Source organism: Strix uralensis, chromosome 3 (assembly GCF_047716275.1).
Source record: "Strix uralensis isolate ZFMK-TIS-50842 chromosome 3, bStrUra1, whole genome shotgun sequence".
Lineage (NCBI taxonomy): Eukaryota > Metazoa > Chordata > Aves > Strigiformes > Strigidae > Strix > Strix uralensis.
This window is the reverse complement of record NC_133974.1, coordinates 21,276,451-21,288,456: the sequence shown is the minus strand read 5'-3', so window position 1 is coordinate 21,288,456 and position 12,006 is coordinate 21,276,451. Positions and strand designations below refer to the sequence as shown.

The 12,006-nt window shown below is 37.4% G+C and overlaps 1 protein-coding gene across 1 annotated transcript in view; it reads left to right on the top strand.

Moving 5' to 3' along the window:
- The window catches only part of TPO (thyroid peroxidase), a 48,385-nt gene extending 37,660 nt beyond the window's left edge, over positions 1–10,725 (top strand). The window contains 5 exon segments of the mRNA XM_074864580.1: positions 142–312; positions 1,841–2,078; positions 5,875–6,083; positions 6,587–6,757; positions 10,565–10,725. Of these exon segments, the coding sequence (XP_074720681.1) occupies positions 142–312; positions 1,841–2,078; positions 5,875–6,083; positions 6,587–6,757; positions 10,565–10,725 (950 nt within the window).
- The last annotated feature ends 1,281 nt before the right edge of the window (positions 10,726–12,006 follow it).

Below are 12,006 nucleotides of genomic sequence, written 5' to 3'. Positions count from 1 at the left end.
ACTTTTGTACGTGTTTGAATGTAAAAGCCTATGTGACCAATGTTTTAAAAAACATAGAAACATACATGCATTTGCATTTTTTAAGAAAGTTATAATGGTTTATATACATGCTCTAACACTGTATTATTTTTGTGTTTAAAGGAGGCTTGGATCCATTACTAAGGGGTCTTCTAGCACATTCAGCAAAACTGCAAGTGCAAGATCAGCTGCTGAATGAGGAGTTAACAGATAAACTGTTTGTGTTGTCCAATAATGGTTCACTTGATTTAGCATCATTAAATTTACAGCGTGGCCGTGATCACGGACTCCCAGGTCTATTGATTTTTCTTGAATTTTTTTCCAGCTGGTTACTGAAATGTAACTGCTTATATTTGGGATGTAACCATAAGCGATTAAGTAATAGCTTTTGTAATGAGAAAAGTAACTTAAGTCTCTTTTAATATATAAGTTGCTAATATTTTTAACTTTCATGGAAACAAAATATTCCACAGCATTTGAAATTAAAATAATCTGTTAAATCTGGAATCTAGAAGGACAGTACTAATGAGTGGATCTCGGTGTGCTCAATGTAGGTACCTGCAGATCGTTCTTGCTGAAACCAGCTTCAGAGAAGCGGGGTTTCTGCCTGGAGCAGCTACTTGCCATTGGCACATTGCCCCCAACCTGTGGGACAGGTCAACTTAGACAAAACCTCATTGGGTCTACTGACCATAGAAGATGTCTCCAGGAGTGGTATAGAGGTTTAGTTAGGTGTACACCTCACTTTGAGAAATATTACACATTTGTGCCTGGTTTTTGTATTATATTTCTTACTTCAGTCAGCCCAGGGTAAGATTGAACTAACAGTCAAGAAGCATTAGCCCATCAGGCCATGGGTGTACTGGCTTAGAGGAAGACTGCTGAGGCTTAGTTCAATAGATTGTATCAGCTGTTAAAAAATACAGTAGATTCCAAGTTCTGTGTAAAAACCTCTTACAAGTATGTCACAGCTTCTGAGAGCAGTGAAAGCAATCCTCAGCATGGCAGACAGGGCCTCTTTATTTTTATTTTCTAAATCTAAAACCCCCTTCCTGAGCAGATCATTTGTCTGCATGACTAAGGAACAAACATGGCTGACCTTCTAAGCTCTAATCCTAATGTTCTACCCATGGAGGTGGGACTGATTGATTGTCAAACGGCATTATGTCTCTAAGTGACAACCATCTCCATTTCTCCTGTGCAACTCTGCAACTAGGAATACACAAGTCATTCACCCTGGACAGTAGAAATGAAGTCTGACTCTGGCTTGGAGTTTAAAACTCTCAGCTATCCAAGGCTAGAAATGGAGGTTTGATGTCCCAGACCAGAAGTTAAAGTTTTGCTGGGAGGTGGGGGAGTTTAATTCCAATGATGTAAAAGAATGTAAAAGAAATATATTTTCCAGAGAGCTGGACATGTGCCCTAGGACACTTTCCTTAGTAAAGTGCTTTAGTTACTAACTTCATCCAGGTCACTCCTGGCCCACTCTTCATCTAACTCCTGTATTCCTAGTCTGGAAATCTCAAGACACAGTGCATGCTCCTAATATCTATTATCATGTTTTCATTGCTTAAATGTGGGACAATTATTTTAAACCTTTGTTTTCCTTCATGAAAGTGATGTAGCACTTGCATATCCTGTAGTTTCAGATGCTGCCGTCATTTCCTCAGTCAATTTAACCAGTAATAATAGGCCTATTTTTAGACATCACCGTCTATGACTATGATTAAGGTTGTCAGAATCCAGTGCTTATAAAGTTATTAATTTCATATATCATGCTTAACAGTCAAGTCTAATCTTCCTTTTAATATAATATTTACAGGTTATAATGACTGGCGAGAATTCTGTGGCTTACCAAAACTGGAAACTCACACTGACCTGAATACAGTAATAACCAATCACAAAGTCACTGAAAAAATCATGGAATTGTACCATAACCCTAGCAATATTGATGTTTGGCTTGGTGGTCTGGTAGAAGACTTTCTTCCAGGTGCTAGAACTGGTCCCCTGTTTGCATGTATAATTGGAAAGCAAATGAAAGCACTAAGGGATGGTGACCGGTGAGTTTACTCATGCTGTTGAATCATTTATGTAAAAAAACAGAAGCAATGGAGATTTTGCAGTGAGTGAGGATATTTCCCAGAACATAAGACAATATAGCACTTAAATAAATATAGCACTTTAAACAAATTATTCTCTGCCACTTCCATGTTTTTATCTTAGGTCCTTCATTGGGTGAGCTTCTGCATTTTCTTCCTTGGTCTGTATATAGTCTCAATTCCAGATGAGATCCATCCACATGGACACTGGTTCTATGGTACTGAGATATCACACTTTGCACTCCTCGTGGAAATGCACAGTGCCACCAGAAATTATCTGTGGCAGGGGCAGCTAATTTTTGTGTGGATGGATGTAGTACTGTGCAGGCTTTAACTATTCGGTCCTTGAGGGCTGCACTGGGCTCAGGAACTGGAAGAACCTTGACATTTTCCATGGCAACCACAGCAAACTCAAATGGGATAGGCAAAGAGCTGTAATTCAGGCTTCCTAGAGGGGATAAAAAACCCACCATGTACATGGTCTTGTGTGAACTGGGACTGCAGAGTGTTCCCAGAATTGCCTTGTTGGAAACAGCATAGAATGTCCCTTCACCCAAAGTTGTACAACCGCCACCAGGACCTTCTGTCAGTACAACCCTCCACACCAGGAAGACAGGAGAAATGCAGGTCACAAAGGGGTGCAAGATGCAGTTTATATCTTGCTTCTGCTCCTGAAGCAATTATAAAACCAGTCTTTTTTTCATTTCCATCATGTACTTGTGACAGTAATTTTGAATCTCATGAGAAGACTAATTTTAAACTGCTCACACCATGCTAGCAGTGGTGTTTTAAGTACATCTGGTCCGTAGATTCACCTTTAAGCTCCTCTCATAAGTCACTGTTGTGGAAAGAAACCATTATGTAAATAAGCATCCAAGGCAGAATTTATATCTGAACTTTAAAAAATGTTAATTAATTAGCTCACAGGAAAAAGCAGTGTTAATCATAAAGGTGGTATCTTATTAGCATAAACTGCATAGACAGCAAACATTCCACTCAGCTGTGTTAAAAACGTGGTTGAAAGTCCTCTGAATTGTACAGGCATACTTGACCCTATCTGGAGAAGGATAATCTATCGAGGTCCTTCCAGCCTTGTTTCCATTGTTCAGTGCCTCACAATGCTACTTATTATTCAGTGTCTTATGATACTACTAGCATTAATTAAACTTAAGCATAATTTAATGTTAACTCCAAATTGAGAAAAAAAAAAAGTTCTAGTAATGAGAGTTCCCCAAGTTTCTGCCACAAAGTTTGTCTGCTAACTAAATGTGAAATGGTATTCTGTCATTAATACTAAAGGAAGTATGTAACATGTTATAGTTGTCACACAATAAGTATAAGAATGTAAAAATCATTGCAGTGCCTTGTCAGATAGAGTACCTGCACCAGTAACACTACATGCTTACTAGGTACCCTAACTGACATGTCAGTAAGTGGGGATTTCAAAACATCTCTTCTAACATATTTGTTTAAGTTCAGAAATCAGCACTAAGTGGAATTTTTGACCGGCTGAACTCCATTCTGATAGCCTTAAAATCTTTTATCTGACAAAACATGAAGGGATTTCTTTTTCCAATTTACTAAACTTGGGCACTGTCTTAACCTCAGCCAAATCACCTGGAACAAATTGTTTCTGTTCCATCAACCTCGACTTTCTTTTTCCATCTCTTCCTACTTTGAATCTTTTTGTGATGTCAGGATTTGCAAAAGTTGGGCAAAAATTCTAAAGCTGACTTTGTCATTCTTTGCATAGGGGGCCTTGTACCCTTGTACCTCTTTTTTTTTTTTTTTCTTTCTTTTTTTTCCTTTCTTTTTTTACTCTAATCCTGTAAAATTCACCTGTAAAATTTTGGTCACTTTATACAGATCGATCGGAGCAATTTTCTTAGAGTCAACACCTATCTGCTGGATAGATTAAAAATTAATTTTCTGCTCAAGTCTTCTCAGCAGTGTAGATAAAACTGAATTTTGTGATGAAAGTAGAATAGGTTTTAATGTACATGAAAGGGGAAATGACAGGTGTAGGAGAGCTGAGTGGAGCAAAGTCTTTGATGGCTTTGGTTATGGGAAGGGGCCTGGGAAAGGACAGCGAGGTTTCAGGATTCTCTGAGAAGTTTAGGGACAGTGTGCAGGTGAGGGGTAGGAGGAAAGCATTTTTCTTATTTTGTCTCTCCAGCCCCTCCATCTCTCCTCCGTTTGTTGCAGTGCTGCTGAGGTGTGGGACATTCACTCCGTCCCTGGTCCTGTAGATTACCTCCTCCTCCAATATAGGCAAAGTGGGACAGATTTCTTCCCAAATTGTCCTGCTGTAGGTAACTATTTACCTACAGATAAAGTCAGTCTTCCAGAATTTCACATGCACTTACCCTACTTAACCAATACACTCCTGTAGGCAGCAGGGTCCAATTTGTGCTGAAAAGCCACCCCCACATCACACTAGCAGCCCTTATTTTCCCCAGAACAAAACCAGGACTATCAGACCTCATTTTCATGGTACCATTTCAGTTGGCTCATAAAAGACCTAAGACACTGCATACGTGCCAGCTTTGCGCAGGGTCCACAGTCAACGTTACTGTTCCCTTCTGATCAGAAAAATGTATACACAAAAACCACAGACTTTTCTTGAAACCCCAGCCTTGTTCCCCCAGTACTATGGAAGCCCAGGTCCTGTGTTAAACCTGAGGTCAATTTGTACAGTGTGATCACATCCATACTCTACTGCTAATGGTCCTGGGACATGTTAACACAAATCCTGCCTAGCATTTGGGAAAATCCTAACTGGCCTGAGTATCACAGGGAATTATCTTAGCAGTTTAGCAGTGCTTAACACTGTTTAATATACTAATACAGATGTGCAATCAAACTATCCAGAAATATTTTTTTGCCATTCATGACATGTCTTTATGTACAAAATGTTTATCTCTTCTTTTTTTCCCTAGTGTTTTCTTTCTCTTTCTATCTTTAAACACACATACATGTGTGTGCACACACATATATATTATAGATATCATTTAACAGATACACCTTTGTAGCACCAACTGATTCTTCAGTTCTGGTACAGCACTCCTGATCCAACAAAATGGAAAAAGCAGCTCCTTTCTGTTCCAGACAGTCCTCTTAGCTTACCTTTTCGTATGATCAAAAGCACAATTACTTTCTTACAATTTTCTGCTATAATTAATCTGCATATCTAGAGCTTTCTTCGCAAATTAGGAACTCCATGTTACAGAGGAGCATTCAGCAATACCTGTTTTCATAGCAACCATTCAGCAATGGCAAGCAGAATTCAAAAGCTATGGTATGGGGAAATCTATTATGGCTACTCCTGTAATTCTCCTGTAATTTATGCTTAAAAGAATTTATGACTTCACAGTGAATGCTGGTGTGCATAAGATTAAGCATCCAGTTCAAACAAATTGGATCCTGGTTCAAACAAATTAGTTCCAAGTTTTTCTCTCAGGACTGTAACTTTTTTTGTGGCCCTTTATCACCAATGAAAAGCAATTCTGCAAACGTGAATAATTAATAGTTTTAACCAGCTGACTTTAACACATCATCTGAATCAATCAGTACATCAGACTCACACTAGCCTTTTCATTACTTTCAAGATGGGTATGTAAGTCTGCAGATCATGTTGTTTACTTTTATTATTACATTTTGCTGTAATTCTTATTTTTGGTCTTTTACATAAGATACTGTGAAAGTAAGAATAAACAGCTCTCTGAATTTTTTCAGAATGTTTCTATCATCTTTCCAGATTTTGGTGGGAAAATGATAATGTTTTCACAGAAGCTCAAAAGCATGAACTCAAAAAACACTCATTGTCCCGCGTGATTTGTGACAATACAGGAATTTCTGAAGTGCCGGCAGATGCCTTTCAACTTGGAAAGTTTCCACAGGATTTTAAGCATTGTGACAATATATCTGGGATGAATTTAGAAGCTTGGCAAGAATTCTATCAGGGAGGTAATCTGGTAATTACCAATCTTTTCTGATGGGAAGGGAGAGTAATCAGCAGTTAGAACACTGACCTTGGTTGTGGCAGGCCTTGAGTTACCAGTCTCATGCAAATCTTTTCTATTTCTACCACTTAGAAATGGGATCTAGGTATTTCTCTCCTTCTTTCTCAACTTCCTCTGTAAAAAACTTAGTGTTTACCAACTCCACTGTGATAACATGAGTGGCTTGTGAGATATACAGACCTTATGGCAACTGGAGCAGGAGTTCTTAGAAAATTCTAAGAACTCTGCAGAACATACTGTTAGAAGATAACACTAAATTTACAAGGATTATAAGTCAAACCTGAGGTATTTCATATGAATTCTTGTCCATAAACGAAGAATTAAGTTCTTGATCACCTTAAAACGTGACTAATTTCACTGAAGTTAATTTGTGGCAATAATAAAGAATAATGTCTATTTGTGAGGGTAAGGTGGTAATTTTTTAAAAGCTTGTCTTTTTATTTGTAGAGGAAATATGTGGAACACCAAAGAGTGTGGAAAATGGTGATTTTGTATACTGTTCAGAATTTGGAAAATCTACGGTGACTTATTCATGTCAATATGGATTTCAGTTACAAGGAGAAGAGCAATTAACATGCACAAGTAAAGGATGGAACTATGAGGCTCCCGTTTGTATAGGTATGGGGGTTTTTTTTGTTGTTTCTGAATTTTCTAAAAGGTAAAGTCCAGCACAGCTCATCAGAAGTGAACTTCCTCCTGTGCTCTCTTGTAGTCAACCTTCTGGGTTCATAGGTACAATAACATGATAATGTGAAACTCTTCTTGCTGCAGAATTGCTATCTCAATCTATACCCATCCTGATTCAGCAATGAAGTTGATGATAGGAAAATGTCACTAAAAATTGCCTAATTAAGAAAAACTGAGTCAATTAACAACCAGTAGGGAAAAAAAGTGGCGAATCAGAATTATACATTGCTTCCTTCTACATTCAACATAACAGCAAGACAGACAGTTGTCGTTTTCCTAGCACTGTTTTAATGGATGCTCTAGATACAAACCGAGCTCAACAACAGTAGTTCATGTCTCATCCTAATAAGCAAAAGTGACAAAGAAAAAAATACTGTGAATAACTGAAATTAAGGAAATTAGTTATCACTTCAGTTCCAACCTCTCTTCTCCCAAAAACTTTGCCAGAAGTGAATTACTTCTCCAGATACAAAAGTAGAGCAGGTGAAAAGTCAGTAAAAAGATATAGCCTTTTGACATTGCATGCACATTTTCAGGGGAATACTCTTCTGTTATTTTAATTGTTCTTTTATCTTCTCTTTTCTTTTTCCCTTATTTTTACTGTTTAATAGAACAGGATAGGAAGAAAGAATGTGGCAAATATTTTATTACAAGACCTTCACCCTTCACAGTTATGAAGGAGGAATTCTCTCTATTCGCATTGCAAATCTGTGTGTTTATAATGGTGTATGTCTGTATATATATATTTTCATATATATATATATACACATACTCAAAATACACAGCTTTGTGAGAACATGAGAGAAAATGAAACCTGAAAAGGCCATATTTAGGAATATATTATCTATGGTGGTAAATTAATTTGAATGCAAGTGCTGCAGCTGATCCACAATAAAGTCTGCTTATCAGTATTTCTGTGACAGCAGAATAGAAAGCTATTCATTCTAATTGTATACCTGGTATGGAAAAAGTCAAATGAAATTTGCAGCTCATTCCTTTATTCAAATCCTATTTATCCACTGAATTCCACCCACGTAAATACCATATAAAGAAATAAAGCTGTTAAATGAATTATAATAAAATCTTTTCAATAGATTAATGTTCTGGCAGCAAACTGAATAAATAAGTAATATGAATGAATCATTCCTTGTCCTAGTTTCTTTTAATATGTTCAGTAATGTAAACAAAAGACTGTATATCTTCTATAGGAAAACAAGCTGCTGCATATATTAAATAAGCAATGCCTTTATTAAAAGAAAACCATCAAAACCCACTTATGCAGATGATACTTGAGTTTTACAGTAGAAAGCACTTTGTTCCATGCATGTCTGTGCAATGTGTTCCCATTCTTTTAAATGTTCAGCAAATTAGGAATAAGTCAAGCAATATAATGAGGAGGATAGAGCTTAGCATTTCTGCAGATGGTTTCAAAATTATATGCTGCTGTGGAAAAGACAGAGTGGCCTGCTGGCAAAAGGAATCTGAGAGCTGTTAATTCCTGCTTACTAACTTTGGCTTTGACAGAAATCATTTCTATTGATTCAGGAAGTAATTTAGTGCTAGACTATGCTACCTTCCTTTATATTAAGTGTTATCTTACTCTTGATAGATAACTGTTTACTTTGCTTTAGTAAAGTACTGCTCTCTTTGAGTAGTAAGGTAGGCTGGTAAGATCTGACATGCACTATTTAGTGATAGAAAAATGTGTTAGCTAGTTAACAGATAGCATGACTGTGGATCTACAAAAGCTGAAACAGCATCTTTAAATTACAGTGGAGGCAAAGCCTGTGCAGGTTTTCCTTCCCAGACAATGATGAATCTGGTGGGACTTAATCCTAAATGTAGTCTTGAAGGGAGTAATACTTATTCAGGGATCTTTATCCTGAGCAACAGATTATTTTCCTGCTTCAGAGAGGTATGTCCTGGTTTTGGCTGGAATAGAGTTAGTTTTTCTTCTTAGTAGCTAGAATAGTGCTGTGTTTTGGATTCAGTATGGGATTTGGTATGAGAAGAATGCTGATAATACACTGATGTTCTCAACTGTTGCTAAGAGATCAAGGAACCTCCAACTCCCCATGTCCTGCCTGTGTGCACGTGTACAACAAACTGGGTGGGAGCATGACCAGAGCACTGGACCCAAATTAACCAACGAAATATTCCATATCATGTAACGCCATGCTCAGTATATAAAGGAGGGGTGGCCAGGAAGGAGGAGATTCTCTCTTGCTTCCGGGATTGTGATTGCAGAATCTTAGTATTTCAGGATTGCTAGTGGGGAACAGGCCGGATACAGTCAGCAGGCAGTGAGCAATAGCATTTTGCATTACCATTTGTATTTTCTATTATTGTTATTGTTTTATTTTATTACAATTATTAAACTGGTTTTATCTCAACCTATGTGTCTCCCTTTATCCCTCCAATTCTCTTCCCCATTCCCCAGGCAGGGGGAGGGTGAGTGAGCGGCTGATTGGTGTTTGGCTGCCAGCCGGGTTCAAACCACAACAAGATGTTATGTGAGTTAGTGTTTCTTAAGAGTTCTCAAGTTTAAGATAATTCTTTGCATGACTAGTCTTTTGACTGTCTCAGTTGATGGCTAGTGTTAGACACAGCTACTGCTTTGTATTCAAATTTAAGAAAGGATCAGGCTTGATTGTATTTCCAATGACAGAACTCCCTAAGTGGTCTGAGGGACAATGCTAAACTAAGTCAGTAAATCATTGCTACAGGGACAGTTTCTAATACTGATCAAAAAGAGATACTTAGCCTGAAGTAGCAGATCAAACATTGCAGTAGGGAAGAAAAGGAATATAACCAAAAAGAAGACACTGAAGGCTCAGCTAGTTCCCCACATATGGGCTTGCAGTTCTTCCCAGGTCCATGGGTCAGAGACATTGAACAAGCTGGCAAACATTATACAGGACCAATGGGAAACTATCTAAAACAGTGCTGGACACCTATCTTTAGGCAACTGAATCCAGTCCTGCAAGGAAATATTTCACAGAAAGAAAGGTTCAGAAATATAGAAAAGACTCCATTCTTACCCTCATTGAGTACTTTCTTTTCTGCACTCCACACTGTCTTCCATTTCATCACATAAGCGGAATGAGAGAGTGAAAGGTCTTGAATGGCCTCAAGAACAATATGTTTATGTACATTTTCCAATGGATAATTGTTCATCTGTTCATGATTCTGTCAGGATATTGTCATTTCTAGAAACAACTATCTTTGCAGTGATATCATAGCTTACTGTTATAAATTTTGTAACCAAAGCTAACCTGAATCCTTGGCTTCTCAAAATCATACCTAGAATTGAATAGAACTGTGTCAGTGTTATTATTTTCACTATCTCTATAGAGCACAGTATTGGGAAAACTTTATAGAGGAACTTGAAGTCTTAAGATATAAACACATGCAAGAAGAGCTCTCAGGTTTACAGTTTGCATTTTTGAAAATTCAGCCAATTGTAATTTGTAGATTTTGGCAGATTACCAGAACAACATTTCCTTTTTTCATCATTTTCAGCTTAAAAACAAAAAACAAAAAATCAAAACAAAGCAAAACAAACCCCAACTTTGTCTTTTAAACAGTAACAATTAGTATCTTTGGCAGTATCTATGTGTCACTGAAAGTATACAATATGTTTCATTTATGAATACTTGTAGAAGGTGTCTATGAGCAGGTAGTAATCCCTCTCTGTAATTTGTAATGATTATTGATCAGTGTGTATTCATTTTGCAGATATCAATGAATGTGAAAATGAAATTAATCCACCATGCTCTCCTTCTGCTAAATGCATTAACACTAAAGGTAGCTATAAATGTCTCCACACTGACCCTTACAAGCTGGCAGAAGATGGAAGAACATGCATTGGTAATGCCTGTGAACCTATTGTCCCTTAAAACTTTCTCTGTTCTGTTTTACAATGCTGTAAAAAATCATAAAGTTGAGATTTATTGAAGAGTTGTTAACATACATAAAAAGCCTCTACACAGTCATGGGCATAAAGATACAGTCAGATTCTGTAAAGTAAATGAAGGTATTGAATAAATAATACAGACACAGAAGTAAACTTTTAATTTTCCATTCCTATCATATATCAACTACTATTTCCTGACAGTGCATAGGAAGGGGGGATCAAATCTGTCTGTTTCTCCCAGTCAGTATCTAAACTCAGCATCTGAATCTTAGTTAAATTCCACCTATTACATTCCAAAACTGTTAACCCTTTTAGAGTAAGCATAAATTACACATTTTCTCACTTTTCAGCACGCATGGAAATTGTATTGTGTCTTAAGGTTTATGTGGGGAGTATGAAAGTAGTTGCCCACTGATGCTGAACAATACCTGTTCTGGGGAAAGAGTGCCTAGATCTGTCAAAATCTCCATGAAAACCTGCAATGCAAATTCAGGGGTATGGATATGTACTTTACCAAAGTGCCCAAGGGAAACATAGAAAGTTTAGAGTGATCAAATGTTGCATATTGAGTGCTGTATGCCAAGCAATCATAAGTAAACTGAATCCTACTGATAGCACATTTCTTGTTTCATCAGATACCTTGGTTATAACATGTGAGATTACACTCCCTTAGTATTAATTGCACAAAGAAAACACAGGATGATAATTCCCCAGAAAAAAAATTACCTTCTTTCAAACGAACAGATGTCTTCAATGATATGATGTACATCCAGTCAGTTTTCCAGGTGTGGTTCAGCACCACATGAGCACATCCCTCAAGTGAGACCTCATCCCTCAAATGAAACCTTAAGTGAGGCCATGTGAGATCACCAAAGGCCCAGGAATGAAGGACAGTGGGAGACTGCACTAACACAGCAGCACTTCTGGGCAGGCACACCAGCAAAACTACCTTTCCAACAATGCATGTTGCCAGAAGGACTTAGCTCTCTTTTGCTGTAGCAAATGCAAATCCTCAGGGTCAACTCTTTCTGTGATAAAACTGAAAAGGAATGGTGCTAGTTATTCAGAGTTTCATCTTTTAACATACCAGAAAAACAGAAAAAAATACCTTCTTTGTAGGTGTTTCTTATCTTTATTTACAGTTTATTCCTTTACCCATTCAACCATGGTTACATTTATTTACCACTCTAAATCCAGAGACAAAAACCTGCCTTCAGATTAGTTTAAAGAGATTAGTTCACTGGTGTTGAGTGCAACAAAGACA